The sequence below is a fragment of the Struthio camelus genome, chromosome 5, assembly GCF_040807025.1.
Source record: "Struthio camelus isolate bStrCam1 chromosome 5, bStrCam1.hap1, whole genome shotgun sequence".
Classification (NCBI taxonomy): Eukaryota; Metazoa; Chordata; class Aves; order Struthioniformes; family Struthionidae; genus Struthio; species Struthio camelus.
Window position 1 is genome coordinate 32,069,806 of NC_090946.1, and position 18,668 is coordinate 32,088,473.

An 18,668-nucleotide genomic window follows, 5' to 3' on the forward strand; every position below is an offset into this window, starting at 1 on the left:
AGTGATAGCAATGGCATTGCTCAGATCCCTGAAGCAACCTCTCCCAGCTCCCTCCCCTCCCAGCTCATAGGGCCAGCAGTGGTGGCCGCTGCATTTAAAGAGTGCAGGAAGGCTTCAAGTTAAACTCTGTCAGAGGCCAAAGAAAATAGGAAGAAACATCAGCCTGCTCTGGTAAGTGTAGTACATGGGGTTCTGCAAGACTGTTTGATATACGGATTTGGGTTTTTTTATTTTTTCCCCCCCAAAGCTAGTAGAAACAGCTTATTGCTTGACTAAGAAAAATGTGCAGGTATAGCACAGAAATGGGAGTCCTATAGAGCTGACAGCAGTATTTTAGGTTTGCAGTAGCTAACTGAAAAGAAAGATTCTTCTGGGCTTCTAGGCCTTTACGGTAGCTATTAGTGTTACAAGAACGGGGCTGTGGAGGGTCTCATCTCTGAGACAGGCATTTTTACCACATGCAAGACTGGATAGCATAGAAATTGTGGAAGTGTTTAGAAATTTTGTTACAAAGCTGAAGAATGACTTCTTCCACAGATACTCTATCTTAATATACGAGCTTGCTAAAGTATACAAAGTTATATGCTTTCAGAAGTTCTCAGTAAGAGAGTCAAAGCATTCTGAAACAAAAAAGTCACTAAATATTTAATGTCTAATTGGTTTTATATTAAACCAGAAGGACATTTCTACATAACCTCCACCTCCAACAGAAAAATCACAAATAAAAATGCAAGATGACAGAATTCACATGCTCATCACTCAAGCGTTAAAAGGTAGCATGACTGGCCAAGTCTTTAGGAAAAAAAATAGCTAAAAAAAAATAATTATCTGCTTCAAAAAGTTTTCTGTCTAAAGATAAAACTGTTTCAAAGAATGCAAAGAATGAAGCCTTGCACGTACTTAAAAGAATTCTGAGTCTGATCTCAATCATCCCGGCAATATTTCAAAGTCCATAAGAGTTTTGTTTGGGACTAGAGGACTTAAGACAAGGATAAGGGTGTAAAGAAAGATATTGTGGAAGGAAAAGCTGAAGTTGATAGCACAGGATAAGGTCTGAGGAAAGAAACAGATCATTTGGACAGCAGGATGTAGTTTCCCACAGCCTTGTGAAGAAAACTGAACTTTGTGTTTGAGGGAAGGGTGCTTTTTTAAAGTCAGAACTAAGTATCTGGTTCTAGTGTCAGCGTATCACATCTTTTGGAAACGTCATCTTAAATTTCTGCAAAGGTGTTCACCAAAGAAGTTTTAATAGAAATGCGTCATTACCATGCCAGAAAATAAGACAGTAGTGGGAAGGATACATAGTGACAAAAGCAAAAGATTCAGAGGCAGCACTGAGTTCTCCTGTCAGCTTTGCCCCTCACTTGCTTCTTATCAAGACACTTAAAATCTTCTGTTTCGAAAGGACTAGTGTAACTTAACATAACCAGTGTCAGTCAAAATCAGTATTTATTTTTCTGTGTCATTGTGGAAAATCCTGTCTCTTGACCCCTATGTGCTGGTTTACTGCAGAAATATAGAAAAAAATTGCTATGCGGCATGAGGATAAAAGTAATACACTGACTAATTCATAAACCCAAACTTGTATTTGTATCCATAGCCCACTAAATGTATATGACCATAAGAAATATCACTATAAATACATAACCATGTTGTATAAATGAGCTCACTCTTCAAATGCAATCATTTTCTCTATTGTATAACTATTCTGCTGAGAAATGATGCTTTCTGCAATGGATTAGATTTCGACCAAAACACCTTCAGGCTTTTTGAGATGCAGTGACAGGAACTATGCTTTGCACTGCAGAAACATCAAAATTAAACGTGACATAGTGAGAAAGAGAAAGAAACCATAGCAGTATTTAATTGATACTTTAAAACAGAATTGGAGTGTGTTAAAATTATTTTTAAGTCAAACACAGCTTTTGCCAATGAGGAATACCACACTTTACACTAAAACTGACAGGAAAAAAACATTAAATAACCTAGAAACATCTGGAAGTATTAATCTTCTTCAAAAGACACTATAGGCAAATATTCTAGGGCATCAAAAATAACAGCAAGGGCAATTGAATCTCAAGACACTTGCCTGGCACCACCAAATATAAGGCAAGACCTATGGGAGATCCAGGCTCTCTGGAGTGACAGCTGAGGATAAGGCAGGATACCTGACAATGTTGAATATGGTGCAAGATACCTATGTTTACACAGCCAGATACCACTCTATTTCTTCCATTAAAGCTATTGAAAGTTCTCTGTAAAGGAAGCTATGTAGTGTTATCCCTGGGGTGCTGGTGAAGGAGTAAGACTAAGGAAGGTTGAACGAGTCAGAGAGTCACATGACAGGTCAGCAGTAGAGCTGTGATTAGATATCAGGAATAAAATCCTGACTGCATTGACATCTCCCACAGACTTCAACTGGGGCCACAATTTCTAATTTCTAGTCTCAAAACTCCCATTTCAATAGTGACAGTCATTTAATTTGATACTATTGCTTATTACAAAAGGAAACAATCTTCTCATGCTTTTAACAGACTATAGACTGAACAGTCAGCTAGGACTAAAAATAGAGATGCAAAGCACATCTTATCCAAGTCCTTCTGGTTCAGCATTTCTACCATCACAGGATTCAGTGACCATAAAGACCTACATTTCCCATTCTGCTTATCCACTTGAAAGTCATCGTATACTACATTTGGTGCTCTGAGATACCCTTTCCAGCCAAACAATAAGTGATTTCTGCATTTTCTATACATACGACTTGAGTTCTAGACCATCAAACACATAAGCATTTAGAATGAAAAAACTAGTGTTTAGGAAAAAAAACACCAGCATTTTTTTAACAACTTTTTCACCAGCATTGCACTACCTAGCACTATGTTTATCTCTTTTAAAACCACTCTATGAAACCACATAAAGCCAGTACTGCACCCACTTCCCATTTAGATCAATGGATATATTTTTGGACTATATCCTTATCAATAGTACTCTAATTAGAATGACACAAACCTCTATGACAGTTATGTGAATATAGCAGCTTTATATCCCAATTTCTATAGTAAGACGAATAGCCCAGTAGAACACGCTTTCTTGCGGCTGTGCAGAGCACAAACACCTCAAAAGCTTCTTTACTCTGAAGCTAGGCTATCTAGCAGTGTTATGAGCGCTAAATAAAGCGAAGCACGTATCCCTGGCTGCACATCTGATGCCTATAAATTCTACTCCACTTAATAGCTGCATTTTGAAATGAAGCAATATGAGCTGCCGAATACTACTGAAGCAAGTCCAAGAATGCTTCTCCAGCTTAGCAGTACCATAAATGCACACCAGCATTTGGCATTGCTAATATTCAAAAGTTCCTCTATCATGTGTAATATACATAGAATGGTCTCACTCTACTTCCCACCAGATCACCAAATCTCTGGAGAGGTGACCAAGCAAGAACACAGACCACGGACTTGTCCTAGTACCTCAGCCAGCTGTTGAGCCAGCCAGCGCAGGCATCATGGCATACGTTGCCATTCTTAGGCCAGTATCCTCATGAGAACGTTTTTACTGTGACTTCTTTCTCCTACAGCTTCCCATCAGGTGATGGCAAAAAACATGGAAAATGTGTATGCATGCCCAGTCACGTTACTATAATTAGCCTCAGGAGCAATAGTTCTTTTAAGAGCTCTAACCACTGCCTGTAACAGCACAATGTTCACTATCAAACATTATCAGACTTTTTCAGAGCTAGTATTTTTTTCCTTCAGCTAATGATGTAATTAGAGCTAGTTTTAAACAAGTACCCTGTTGCCACACTTAAAGAGACTTTGCGCATCCTTAAGGGGACCTAAAACTGCGGAAGAAGTGCTGCACCCACTGCAGCTTGAAGCCAGCTGCTTGCCTGGCAGCCAGCTACGGGTGCTACTCCAGCTGGTGCAGGACTTCACTGGAAATCCACACCAGGCTCTCACAAGAAACACTCAGCACTTTCCCTGGGCAGATAGTTGTGACAGTTCAGGAGATGCTGTATTGAATTAAGGCTTAAGTTCCATACCAAAAATCAGTGAAAATACTGGCTTCAGAGGAATCACCCCGTTGAACTCCAAAGGCAGGAACATACTAAAAATGTTAATGAACCAATTTTGTTTCAGTTGAAGTTGGTCAGGCTTTCTCTCAATTTCAAGGGGAATACGGCGAGTGCAAACCTCTTCAGGAAAGCATCATAAAACTAACTTTTATCTCCCATTGCTCTTTCTTCTCTTAAAAGATTTGAAGCATTGCTTTAATTATTTTCAGAAGAGAAAAAATGGCACCAATACCGAAATATTTGAAAAAAGCACAGAGGAGAAAATATAAAATGGCAGAATAAGACATTAAGATTTTACCTAAATGAAAGATTTATTCCTGTGCCTTCATCTCTCTTCCAAAAGAAATTTAAGAAAGACTTTAACAGTGCTTTTCAATAAAGTGTTTACTGAGTAAGAGGGAGCAACTTTATAGCTTGCTCTTGCATGCAATCATTTTCATTTCTACTTATTTCAGCCACATCAGATTTTTGCTTTTCACTCATTACATTGCAGATAAATAGAGTTAGAGGCAAGCTGAGTCTTCTTCCATGTCTGCATCATTACACTTTCCTAAGTGTCAGAATAGCTTCTCCTCAACAGCCTCCCAAGAGAACCGTCAGCGTCAGAGAGATTAATGATACAGTTGCTTTATGACAGCGGAGGACTGGACTGAGCTAGGGAAGCTGGTTCAGCTAAGCATAAAGCTTCTCCACAAAGAGAAAGAGGTACTATCTTGTATTAGGATGACAGGTATACTGTCTAATGCAGGTAACACTCACAACAGTGAATATGTGTGTGATTAAATGGGCTTAAAGATAGACTCATCACCAGAGTACTAACGTGGATATGTTTGGATACACTAATAACTGGATTGTTATCAAACACCGATTGTTAAAACATGCCTGTGTTGCTGTATCTTCAGTACTATTGCTTCAGCATGAGCACACACTCCTAAGCTGCTGTCCCATTTTCCTTTTTATGAACAGATAAGGCTTTTATTTCAATTTTCAGCACTAGTGACCAGAAAGAACTCTGCTCAATTTCAGGTTAAGCTTGCAGAGCTGGCATGTAGAAAGTATTCACTTTCCTTCTGAAATTCTGCAGATTTGGTACAGAAGTCACTGAGATGATGACAAATAAGGGACATTACAGTGTCTAATGTATAGTCCTGGTAAACTTTAGGCTAAAGTTCAACCCATTTAAAATAAAAGCTGTATTACATCACTACCGTGATAAATTTCCCTCTCTCTCGCCTGACATTAGAAAAAAATTCTCAGGTAGTAAGCTTCATTCAGTGTTCAAAATCCTTTCCTTACTTCAGGATATCTCATGGTGAACTTAACCAAGTAAAAACAGAACAAGCTGGCTTCTAAAGAACTATAATAAGAAAGTGACTGACTTTCCAAGAAGGATAAGAAAGGTCTGAGCCAGGAGCTTGGAACAAGCTGATAATACGATGTGCAGATGACAAGATGACATTCCAGCCTTTCCAGAAATGATGACTCAAACAACAAGAAAACAGAAGGGCAAACTGCTGGCGCTGTGGTTGTTTCAGCTGCATGATAGCATGGTCATCAGGAAGGGCAATGAGCCTGCAGTCAGGTGACCCCAGTTCAGCTCCTGGCTCTTCCACTACCCTCTTATGTGACCTTGGGCAACTCACTTCAACTAATAGTAACTGAAATAGTAAGCACTATTCTTCACTTTTTCCTCAGATGTTTATATTTTAAGCACACCTGACAAACATGCCTTAAGCACCTTAGGAAATTATCTGTTATTACCTCATAATGGTTGTGTAGCACAGTGATCTTGCGGCTGTTTTACGAGGAATTCAGAAAAGCAACAACTTGCTTTTATTAAAGCGTCCTCTGAAAAAATATGGTACGTTTGTTTAAGAACAAGGTGAAATTCTTCAGGTGTGAATTGTATAATATGACATCATACTCATACAGAAAACTGTCTTTACACACGTCACTGAGGATGAACCAGCACTTCCTGTAGAGAGCTGTAAATAGTAGAATAGGGTGCCTCTTGACAGACAGTCTTAGAATATTGTACTGTAGAAAAATTAATGCCAAATTCTGCTCACAGTTTTGCTTTTAAAATTCCACTGAAGTTTCAAAGCATTTGAAAGCCTCCATTAGATTTTGCGTCACAACACAAAACCAAAAACTTCAAATGAAAGCAAAAAATCGAGGGGAAAAGGCTGGGATACAGGAGAGGGCAGGACTGAGAGTAAACGGTTATCACTGGAAAATATATCCTAGAGCTGCTTCTCCAGAAGAGGTCAGAATGACCCTGTCACCTTTTTATTGAAACACTCCACATTCATCTAATGCATTTACCATCACAGGACAATGAACACTAAGGAGTATCCTTATTTACAAAGGAAGGTCACACAGGCCACAGGATTGAAACCGGGGCCTGTTCAACACCAGGCTAGTACCCTCACTGCTAGATTAGTCTGCTGCGCTGCACAGTCCCAGCAACAGGGAAGACTCTAGCCCCCTTTCCTCAGGGCTGCCAGTCACACAGAGGAGAAGAGGTCTTGAAGTTACTGTTTCATCTCTCTGCTACCAGAGAGCCCACAAGTACTTTGGTGCAATTCACACAAGCAGATCCTGGCCTGGGGACACCCTGCAATAGCCATTGCAGGGTGCTATTGTTGCACCCTGTGTAGCAGCTGGCTAGAGGAAAATTAAGCTGTTCTGTTTAAAATAATTCACTTCTGCTATCAGATTAACTTCTGTAATTTGATATTCTAGGTTACACTTCATATATAAGGATGCCGAACTGGGGAGGTGGAGCCAAATGTGGTGCCTGTGAGAAGACAGTGTATCATGCTGAGGAAATTCAGTGCAATGGAAGGAGTTTCCACAAGACATGCTTCCTCTGCAGTAAGCTGGGCTACACTGTTTTAACTTCACAACATCTCCATAGCTTCATACAAATCTTATTTTAAAGCTAGTAAATTTACTTTTGTGCTACTTTGCTTCCAAGCAGAAAAACAATAAAGAAGCTTAATAGTTTCTTTAATTCAAAGTGTTTGCTCATCGTACATCTACAGTGGGTCCTAAAAGCCATTGAGGATCTAAGCAATATACAGCGGAAACACCTAGTATCATGCCAAGTTTGACACAGGGACAGTTTCATGAGATATATACATCTTACGTCCAGGAAAGCTCAAAAAGCAAAACAGTCCCACTTTAATCATCCTACTTAAGTACAACACAATAAGACTGATTGTGGTACAGGAGTCTCTAGAAACCTTAAGAGTCATAAGAGGCCGAAGAAAAGATTCTGAACATATGTGTGTCACATATACAGCTTTCAACCTGGGAGGAGGAAAAAAAAGCTTACCAAGCTAGTTTGCTGAACTGCAGTTTGTTTAAACTGAATTTCGTTAGAAAGTCAGTTTTGAGGGAATATGCTCTTCTGGAAAGCTGATTAGTTAACTCCCAGAGGCAACATCCACTAAAGATGAAACTTGTTTCCCAACCTTTCAGTAACTGAAGGAATGAAAATGACCATATCTGTTTTGAGAAGTAGCAGCCAGTTTTCTGAAAGGCCAGTTTGCTGCTTCGTAACAGCTCTTAATAATCAAGTCCTATTTTCTAACCCTTTACCCCCGAGTAATATGTCTCTCAGGCTCCTAGCTTCTCTCTTTTCAGACATATGTTCAATGGGCTTTGTTAGGGACACCAGAATGCCACAGAACCACAATATCCAGGTTGATCTCCAAGAAACTCTGCCATCTGTTCCACAATGTAGTGTAATACAGGTTTGTTTCAAATTAAAAAGTCCAGAAGAACTGAATAAACAATGCTCATAAGAGGAAAGTATGTCCTATTAAGATAATATGGGAGATTATTGATTTAAGATGAATTCTAACATTGATTTCACATAGGGAAGCTGAAAGACATTATCTGTGTATGTGTCATCAAAATCTCCCACCAATACCCTATGAGTACCTGAGTCTCCTCCTTCCCTATACTGCATGTATGCCCATTCACTTAACTCTCTCACTCCATGCACCCATATAACATTTGGCAGACAGCTTTCAGGAATTATTGCTTTCTCAATAAACGAGCTACCACTTGAGATATTAGAAAGAAAGATATCAGTTCAGTTCCATCTGCCCTTTGCAGAGAGAGTAAACAATGTGATAAGGACTGACAATGGTTAAATAGCTTATTTTGCATTGCAGACAATGCTCGAGATTCAGGAACTTTGCAGTAGGAATACCAGCATGAGAGCTTAGAAACCACTGAATCTAATTTTTCATGCTCCTTTCTTCATGGATGCTGTGAGAATTCTCCTTTGGAAGCATTTTGCACTGATTATAGTTGTTTAGATGACAACACAAGACTACGCGGAATCAGTACAAAGGATACACTTTGCCTTCTTCCTAGTCCCCTGCAAATGAGGCCTAAAAGACTGGGTAAGAAAGAATTCCCTCAAAAAGTTTTAACGTTATTGACAACCATCCTTCAATTCTTAGAGAAGGGTAAAAATCCGTTTGGCAAAAATTAGAGACTTATTATTTTACTTCTATGTCCCGCCTACAACAATTAATATTAGACATCAGAGAAACCACAGTGAGAAAGATATGAATGTGCTAATCATGACAAAAGTTTTAACTCATACTTGTGCTTTATCAAATGCCAGAAATTGACACAGAAGAAAGAGCAAAACAAGTAGCTTCTCCAGTGTCTAATAAAAATAGAAAGCTGCCCTGCTGGGGCATACTTAATGATATTTCTCTCCCATGTGGTTTCTCAGATACCTAATATTGCAGTAAGTTTAAGCCTCATTCTTAGCATTAATTTTATATATATATATATATATATAAATAATTAGGAATTACAATATACATCTATTTGCCCTGGGTTTTTTTGTTTTGTTTTGGTTTTTTTTGCCCCTTGTACTCATAAGTCTGAGCCAAATTATTTACCAGTTAGATCCCAAAGAAATACTTCAAATAGAAGCAAGCTTAGGGTAAGAAATTAAAGACGCATCTCAGCCTAGCTGGCACATGAGAGGCACGTTAATTGGCTTTACATTTCCCATCACACACACACAGATCATCAGCTCTGAACTGGATGGGTCAGTTTCACATGTTATGTTCATGGCTTCTCAATGAACCTGTTGTTGGAATTTATTTTTTCAACACAAGAAAAGCAATCCCTTCCCCCATACCCAATCTCAGTTACCAAAACAGATAACTAATTTAGTTGAGTTTTTATCATGTTTGACCAAACATACAAAAAGTGCCAGTATTTTTGGATGAAAATGTTCAGTTTGCACAAAATCATAAGTAATTCAAACCAAATCTTTAACGTGGTAAGAATCAGCCTAAACTATAAGTCATGGTATCCACACTCTACACCTGATGAGAGAGGTGTCCTCTCCAGCAAATCTTCCTTCCTGTGCAGACCGCCGTTTGCCTACTTTGTTTCCCTGTCAGGCTTTGCTTAAAACATAGCTGTGAGGGACATTTGGCAGGATCTCATGCCATAAACCTGAAACTTCTTAGTGCTGGCTTGTGAACAGTATCTGTTCACAGATGACAGGTCTCAAAGTTATTTCAACAATAGCACTTCAAGGGCTTTTGCTGCATCTGTTGTGGCAAATTGATACTCTATCCCTAAGGTGCCAGAAATAGAAACACTTTATCTACTTCTAGAGTTTCCATCATCCCTTAACTACCTTAGCAAATGTAGTTATCTCAAAGCACAAGAGAATGTAGCACAAAGTGATCAGGTTAACACATTTACAGAAGCCCCTAGTTTTATTTCTATTAACTAAAAAAAAAAAAAAAAAAACCTTGTAAATTATTTCCCCCCCCACCCACACACAGTACAGTGACAAACATAAAGCTGCACTGGTTCCAATGTCATCTTAAATTCTCTAACTTCAATGAATTTTTGATCAAGACTCACAGCAGGACAGTTAAAATAAACGTGGAAAAAGGACTAATCACATGCTCAGCTAGCTTTTCTAGAGCTTGACCTTCCAGTGATTTTCAATGTCTGCACATTCCACAGGTCTGTGTTGCTAACATGAACTAAGTGACTTCACTTTCCAAGCTACCAGCAACCCATGCATGACTAGAGAGCTCTGTGGGGTACACACATTTGTTCAAAGGAAATTGGAGAAAGAGCTAGTTCTTTTTGTTTTGTTTTGTTTTTTCTCCCAGCAGTCACCTTTGACACAGGGACTAATTTGTAAAAAGCATGGAAACGTAAAATTTTTTAAGCATACTGCAAAACCCTGATCTTCTTCTGGCACTCAGAGCATTCAAAATTTCATCCTCTCTGGAGGGTGTCCCACACTGAGCTCCCAAAGCCACGTGGCAGGTTCAGTCACCAGGCACATGAAGAGCATAACTACTCTTGGCTTTATTCTTTGTTTGAGTTTCCAGGCCCAAGCAGCAAGGAGATACACTGGACCAGTAACACATCAGTCTCTAAAAGCTGATAGGCTTTCAGATGGACAGAGTAACAGAAACCACCCCATTTTTACCTCAGAGAACTCGGAGGAGGGTGATCTACCTTCCACACCCACTTGATCAGAAAAATCAAGTATGAGATTGGCCTTACCAATACCCCTGTTAGCTCTAGGTGTGCCATGTCTTTCTGAAAACATGGATACTTGCTTACTGAGACCAGAAATAAGCAGCTATTAGCACTCATTAAGTTTGTTTAGGTTGAGGCTAGATTTAAACTAGTGACATAGAGGACATAATTTGTACTCCATTACGAATGTTTGGCACTCCTATGGTACCTTCTATCCAAAAACTCCAAGATTTTTACTAGTGAGCTAACCAATGTAATATTTCTCTGTAACAAACATGACTAAGAAGAGGTCTCTGTTTTTGGCACTGCTGAAATCATATTCTTTCCATCCTGGAGGAAATCTAATAGGGTTGAGACCATCAGGCATCAGTCCTCTCACACTAAACTCCAAACAAATTTGACTAGATTAAAAAAAAAAAAAAAGTACGTCCTGCTTAATATACTTACTATGTCCAGACAGAATCAAGTTCTCTTTTAGAAATATGCCCCGTTAAAGTAGCGTGGGTTGACATACGAAAGCCACTCCATACTCACAGTTACTGTTTTGAAAGGTGCAGATGCTTAGTAAAGCCAATGCCTCCCACCCCCACTCCCATTGTGTTCTTAAGGTTCGGAAGATTAGGATAAAGATCTCCAGTCCATTTTAGGCTTCACAAACCTAGACAAGTTGTCTGGACAAGCTCAAGATTTTTCTAGAGTTAGAAAATAACTTGAAGAGCAGCAAAAGAAGAGCTCTGGGTTTCATATTAAGTTTGTTAAGAGAGCTTTGCAGAAAAACAGTGTACTTAAGCCTCTGTGTGATATGAAAATTTCAAAGTCAACTAAATTCAAAGTCCACCAAAAAAAATAGCTATACTAAATTGTATGTTGTTATATTATATTATATGTTATAATATATAATATGTTAACCAGTGAATAGGCTGACATGAAGGGGAAGCGGGGGGCGGGGGGGGGGGGAGGGAAAAGAAGAGACAAGAAATTTGCTTATGAGCCAACATAGCAACACAGGCCCTAAAAAAGCTTGAGAGTGCTGGGGACCTTGTTTCTGATCAAATTCTTTTGAAAATAACCTCAATTTTCAATGTCAGAACTGCATCATCTCCCAGTTCAGAAGTAGGGTGAGTTTTGTTCCTTTCATACCATAATACCAAATATTTAGCATATGTTTATATTTTATACACTTTTAGCATTTATGTTACTACAGAGCATTTAACAGGCTTTTTGTCACTACCATATGGATTAAAACTTCAAGCAACGATCTTTATCTTTGATATTTCAATAATTATGTTTACTATACACACTTGAAAATGTTGCTCATGGCTTAACAGATGATCAACAATATAGTATATTGGCACTAAGAATAAGAACAAAGTATCAGACTGTTGGCAGGATACTGTTACTATTTGTACTTATTAAAAAGAGTGGAACAGCATAAGCCTGAGCATATTACAAACCAAAAGTGTATTACATAACAAGGTTACATTTATATGTAATTTTCCTGCTGCATTGGTCCTGTTTTGAGCAAATTCAGGACTTCTACTAGAAAAGGGATGTTTGCACAGAGAACAAGCATTACAAAAGCCATTAAGCTACCACCTATATCCTAAAAGAGGGCAAGTACAGAAAGTTATACTTCCGATGTGCTCTTACACAAACGCACACACGTAATTACCTTAGCAACAGCCCAGAAAAGTTTCATCTCATATACTATACTGACTACACACTAGCACACCTCTTTACCTATTTTTTAAAAACCAAAATAAACATTAATTGTAATTAATGTGAGCTATAATCAATACACAATACACACGTGCTTATATGTGCCTCTCTCTTCTTTTTAGTGGGTTGCAGAAAAGCTCTGGACAGTACCACAGTAGCAGCTCATGAATCTGAAATCTACTGCAAAACCTGTTACGGGAGAAAATATGGTCCCAAAGGTATTGGCTTTGGACAAGGGGCAGGATGTCTCAGCACTGATACTGGTGACCATCTAGGCTTGAATCTGCAACAGTGAGTTAAACCCCACTAACAGCATCTTTTGTTTTTCTAGTACTACTTGCTAATGTAGCAGGGCATTTTAGGTATTTCAGTTTCCATAACAACATCTAGCGTAAGAAGCAGAGCAGACTTTCCTGCAAGCTTTTCTTCAATGGACACAGTAATTTTACCAGTTTTTAATAACATTCAGTCTCTTTAAATCTTCTTTATAAATTGTTTCCTACTTCAATGGGCAATTATTCTGCAGAAGGAGCCTTTATATGTTACCACAGACCTACACATTCACTGCAATTGTAATTTGCTATTAGCAGCACAATGGTAAAATCACATTCACTGCAGTGCTATAGAGATTTTTTTTCCCTTTAAACCTGTCAGAGGCTGAAATACACTTAGGTTTTACTGTCAGAGAAACAATCACAATACCACATACTCTCCTTTTTATGGGAAAATAATGTTTTAAATCCTCCCTATGGTTTGAATACCATTTATAAAAACAGAGAATATGACTGAACAAACAAATTCTAATGGTATACCAGCTTCAAAGGACCTCAGCTGCACATAATTATCTCTGACAGTACATTTTTATAGGATTTTTTTAAATGATTCTCAGCACATTCCCAAATCAACAATCCTTTCTTCTGGCATTACCATAATGAAGCCAATTAACAAATACGCTATGTAGGAAACAAAAACTTAAGGAAATGTATTTAACTGTAACCTCTTACAAGATATGCATCCATAAGGGATAGAGAGTTCTGTATCAGAAACCATCATCTGCTGTAGACATACCGACTTGTTGCAGCCCAACAATCCAGTAATTCAAGTCATCCTGTGAACGGCTTCAGGCTAACACAAACGCTTCAGCTGATATTCCAGAAATAAAGTACAGTATTTTTCTGATTCTTTTGACCCCGGCACAGGGCAGGTCTTTTGTAGGCCAACTGAGAACCACAGTTACCTGTCAAAACTTTGAAGTGACCAGAGAAAGAACAGCATGCAAAATCTATCTTTCTTTTCAAAATCTGCTCACTACTGAGTACCAGCACCAAGCCACTTACAAAGAACATAGATCTTTTGCTTGCATTCTCCCTTTTGCCTCTCAATAACACAAAGGATTTTTTCACTTTTGCTTTTCATTAAATGGAATCTTCTATGCGTGTAGCCACTGCCAGCTCCAAGTAGATCTACAACCAGCCCAGTTCAGGAAATATAAGTATCAACTCTTCAACCATGCAACATGATTCCATATAATACTTTTTTTTTTTTTTCCTTTGGATGTCCAAGACTCAGTCCTTTTTTTTTTTTTTTTTGGTAAGAAATAAAAAAAAAATTAATTTGGAATAAAGATAATATTATAAGCAAATTTTAAAACATTGAAAACTTTGTTTTAGGGGATCACCAAAGCCTGCTCGTCCTTCTACACCAACTAATCCTTCAAAGTTTGCCAAAAAGATAGTAGATGTGGATAAGTGTCCCCGTTGTGGCAAATCAGTATATGCTGCAGAGAAGATAATGGGAGGAGGAAAAGTAAGTAGCAGTTACTATAGTTCTAGAAACAAAAACTTTTAAAATGGTGATGATGATTTAGCTATAATCATCTTTAAATTTTTACTCATGGTCTTGATGCCTCAGAACAGTAGCTGTGAATGTACAGAATCCTCATTTGGATCAGAACACCCCCCCACAAAACCCATCAAAAAAAAACCCCCACAAACATAAAAAAACCCTCCACATACTTCAGTCTTTACTGCTCCATTAGTCCCCGGCCTTGCCAAAAAGGCTAGGTAACTACTTCTCAAAGGATGCTTTATTGAACAGTAATAGCTTTTGGTCCCTACTAATCTAGGGCACAACTTTGCATCCAAAGAATGTACATATCTCCACTGAAGTTATTTTAATCAGGAAGCTGAAACAAAGATACATACATTTGTGTAAATGGAGAAACCTTACAGATACCATAGCTCAAAGCCTCTAGACATAAAACCGGCTCTACTTCAGAATTATTCAACAGTAGGATGGGAAGAAGTGGCAAAGAAAAAATGAGGATGGATTAGTAAATTGCTGGAGCCCAAAATATGGACTTTCAGGTTAAAAATCATGTGTTTTGGCATATGCATTCTTCAGCTTTTTGCATCTTAATGATATCTGAGGGACAACTCCTTCTTCTTGGCTACTGTACAGGCCACAACCTCTGCTGCTCTACAAACATCTCTGTGTATATTTATATTTTAAACACTTACTAGTAGTGGTAAATGCATATACATTAAAGGGATTCTGCATCTAGAAAGAGTAGTATCTATAGCGCTGTCATTTACTAGATCTCCATCAATAAGAAAGTCACTAGGTACGATCTTAGGATGGGACAATATAATAATTCAAAAACACCAGTAAACTAATCTTGCACGACTAAAAATGGAATAAGTTAAGACAAACAAAACAATTTTAACCTCCTGATACCATAAAAAGCAATAGTTCTTTATTTCTCCTATCTGTGACCTGTATATTTTCTGTAATATAAAATGAGCTGTCTCACTTTCCTCAGCCATGGCATAAGACATGCTTCCGCTGTGCTATTTGTGGAAAGAGTTTAGAATCTACAAATGTTACAGACAAAGATGGAGAGCTCTACTGTAAAGGTAAGAATTGTAATGAGCTGAACTGGGTTACTGAGTTAATCTTTCCAAGACTATTCTTTATAGATCTAGTATAGCCATCATGATTTATCTTGTTACATGCCTAACAATTTCATGAAACTTCATTTCACCTTTTTAAACAACTTTCTGAAAGCAAAGAAAGAGAAGAGCTATGGCAAAACTGCAGTTGCATCTTCTACTTTTAACATCTAAATTTTGAAGTTGCAACTCTTCTACAAATACGACATCCTCTGAAATTTGCCCTCTGACCTCCTAACAGAAACACTGGCCATACCTGTTGGGTAGATACTTGTACCTGTACAATCTCACTCACTCTAAAGAATTCCACAAAGACACAGACCTTTACACAAGTTTTCAGTTTAAGGTCATGGTCCTAACTGGAATTCTTGCAATTTAAAAATGCTTCACATGTATTAGTAGTACAGAACATATTGCTTTCATGCTAAATTATACACCCAGATATCCTTCTCATATCAAGAAAATCGATAGATTTGATTTGACTCTTAGAAACTGCTTAAAGGGAAAATATGCAAAATGTTGTTGTTCTAGACTGAACTTTAAGAGTTCTTTATGATTCTCTAAGTTCCATGCCATTGGGTGCAATAAGACAACTGCAAATGATCTAATTAGCATATCTTAGCCGGTCATTACTACTTCCGAGGCAGAGTGGTGATACCTAACTATGCATTCTTTTAGCAATATAGAGTAATAAGATGGCTTAAACTACCACCAATAGTGCTGGACTACACTCTAGTTCTTTTAATCACCGTTAAAATCTCACCCCTATTAGTCTATGCAAACAGGAAAGCAACTTTAATGAAACTGTAACCTAAATCTTAAAAATACAACCTTTCCGAAATTTATTTCAAGATCACCAGATGTGATATTTTTGTTTAATTCTACTGTGTGATTCCAGCTTCTCTGTTAGAATCTATTGATATTCCTGAGAAAGACACTATTTCAAATTTCCTTCTTACTATTCATTAACTTAAATTTGGAAGAAGAACTAAAAAGCAAAAATGATTTACCACTATAAAAAATATTCAGAACACTATTTTCCCCCCTCCTTCTTTTGCAGTTTGCTATGCAAAAAATTTTGGTCCCAAAGGAATTGGTTTTGGTGGTCTCACTCAAGTGGAAAAGAAAGAGGACAAATGAGAAGAAATGGACGCAACAGACTTCAACTGCTGTTGATGCCACCAAATAATAGTTGTCAAGTAAAACATTAAAACATGATATAATGCTAAGAACGTAGGGCATTTTTTTAAATGTTCCCCACCTTGCAAGAAAGATTTGTAAGCTTTTATCTTAAGAAATTCTTAGAATAGCTTAAAAGAGATATAGCAATAAAATTAGATTTATGCTTATTTTACAGTACATAAAGACAACACAACGCTAATGGAACATCATTGCTTTTTAAACTAGTATTTATCACACTTTAGACTAGAACGTAAAGACTCAGCATACTCTACCATTAAGACAGAGATAACCTTATGAGCACAAAGGTCAAAGTATTCTGACTTAGGCCATATTTTCCTTTGTTTAGAATATTATGCTATTTCTACCAATTTCCTAGAGATGTTCTCAACATTTTGACATTATTTGTATTATGGTAAAGTAGCTAACACAGTCTGAGATAACTGATGAGGATCTGAAATTCTCTCTAACAAGGAGCTATTTCTGAGAAAAGAAATTTTCTTAGAATACAGTGTTGTAAGTGCTATTTTATGTTTTCAAGCCACAATAAAGTACTGAGACAGCTTTCATGTTATTTTGTTTTGCTCACACTCTATGTTCTACAATGCCATAGATCAATGCATTTCACCGAGATGAATGAAATCCCTCCGCTTTCTTAGCTGCAGGAATTCTAGTTCATTACACTATTCCACCCTATGCTGTCAGTTCTACATTATATTTAAATAATCTTTTATTTTATGATCTTGATCTGTTTCTCTTTATTACTTCCATCATTATCTACTTTGACTTCTATTCAAACACACTGACCAGTAAGCCGCTCTGCACCAATGCTGCAGCCCTGACATCTTGGAAACATGACTCACAACATACTAAGAAACAGCTATTATATCTATGTCCATGTAACTGGAAATAATTCCTTTTTTCTTATATACACTGATAATTTCTGATCATCGGCTTATCCACCTTCATAAACTAACTGTGCATATACACGTGCAAAACAAAGAGTCAGACTTCTTCTGATGGTGTTCTGCTTACCTGTTGATAACTATTTCATGGGTCATATATTCCCTGAGTGTATTTCAAACAGTCTGTAAAATATACTTAAAAGCATAAAAATTCTATTACATGTAACCACTTCCAAATACAAAAAAGTCTTAGACATTTTCACAATATAAGGTAAGCAATAAAATTACAGCATAGTTGTAATATTAAGATTTTTAAAATAATTCAGTATCAGTGTTTCCCTTAACTGTCTTTGTTTAAACAATCTGCAAAACAAAGCAAAGGGTACCAATAATGTTTTGAAATTCAAACTTTAAAAAAAAAAAAACAAACCTTACCTTGTAAAAAAAAAAATACATTCTTAGTGTCATTTCAATCACATAAAATTTCTGTAGTTTCAGCTACAACTATATGCACAAACATACAGCAGTTGTTTCATATCCAAGCCTGCTGCAGTTTATGCCATGTAGGTTTACTATTTAAAACAATAACAAAAATTAAAACAAGCCACTTTGAGAAGAATTTGTAAAGATTTAAAGAATACCCAGTTTTATTTATTTCAACTCAGCTGTTTCAGAAATTCAGCAATACTTTTCTTCACACAGAATGAAGATTTTTCTCCTTTGACAGATGAAAGAGATTATACTGTTTGGTCCAATCAATTACATTGGGTTTGAACATACCAAGGCACCTGCACTGAAAAAAGTCTGAAAGATTCTGGAAGCATCCAAGACTGAAAATGAGAGAAATATCCATTAATGAACCTAACAAAATAAGAATGCAGGCAACAAAAAATACACATGCACCACGAGACAACATTTGAGATACAACGCTGACAAAGACAACAGTTCTTGGAGAAGACACATAATAGTTCTCCTCTAGTCAGCATTATTCTTTTTGTGGGTCTTTCAAACTCTATTTCATTTAATAAAGAAAATAAAGTTAACTCAAACATTTAAAAATAGTATTTACTAAAAGTCTCATCTACTAACACAAAGATGAGGAAACAAGTATTTCTAGTACAACAGAAAAACTCTAGTACCAATTTCTCCTCTGATTCGAGTTCTGCAAGAGAAGTCAGAAAGGGGTCAATTCATACCTTAATTCTTTCTGGACCCACAGAGCAGACACAGGGCTTAATTTACAAGTAAAAGGACCCCACCCCCACCCACTCTATCATCTGC

General features: G+C 37.4%; 2 protein-coding genes across 6 annotated transcripts in view; one reads left to right on the forward strand and one right to left on the reverse strand.

Annotated features, from left to right (window-relative positions):
- Nucleotides 1-17,046, forward strand: CSRP3 (cysteine and glycine rich protein 3). 2 transcript variants are annotated; one of them, XM_068945376.1, is made up of 7 exons: nucleotides 125-171; nucleotides 3,410-3,588; nucleotides 6,821-6,952; nucleotides 12,475-12,643; nucleotides 14,023-14,158; nucleotides 15,174-15,267; nucleotides 16,364-17,046. In XM_068945376.1, the coding sequence occupies exons 3-7, from the start codon at nucleotides 6,841-6,843 to the stop codon at nucleotides 16,441-16,443; spliced, it is 591 nt and encodes a 196-aa protein (XP_068801477.1). In that variant the 5' UTR covers nucleotides 125-171; nucleotides 3,410-3,588; nucleotides 6,821-6,840; the 3' UTR covers nucleotides 16,444-17,046. The 2 variants fall into 2 exon arrangements, with proteins under 2 accessions (XP_009686679.1, XP_068801477.1); XM_009688384.2 differs by lacking the exon at nucleotides 3,410-3,588 and having other exon boundaries at nucleotides 1-171.
- Nucleotides 11,791-18,668, reverse strand: part of ZDHHC13 (zinc finger DHHC-type palmitoyltransferase 13) — a 23,897-nt gene continuing 17,019 nt past the window's right edge. For 2 of the 4 annotated variants that reach the window (XM_068945375.1, XM_068945374.1), the window contains exon 17: nucleotides 14,379-18,217. In XM_068945375.1, coding sequence (XP_068801476.1) covers nucleotides 18,082-18,217 — 136 coding nt within the window. In that variant the 3' untranslated portion in view covers nucleotides 14,379-18,081. Of the gene's footprint in view, nucleotides 18,218-18,668 lie in introns of all 4 variants that reach the window. The other 2 variants (XR_011141425.1, XM_068945373.1) reach the window with 2 other exon arrangements.

Excerpts from the sequence above, each read along its gene's own strand:
- CSRP3 (XM_009688384.2), top strand. The coding sequence starts at position 6,841 with ATGCCGAACTGGGGAGGTGGAGCCAAATGTGGTGCCTGTGAGAAGACA. Across the intron at positions 6,953-12,474 it reads CAAGACATGCTTCCTCTGCA|TGGGTTGCAGAAAAGCTCTG; the intron begins GTAAGCTGGGCT and ends TCTTCTTTTTAG. Across the intron at positions 15,268-16,363 it reads TGGAGAGCTCTACTGTAAAG|TTTGCTATGCAAAAAATTTT; the intron begins GTAAGAATTGTA and ends CTTCTTTTGCAG.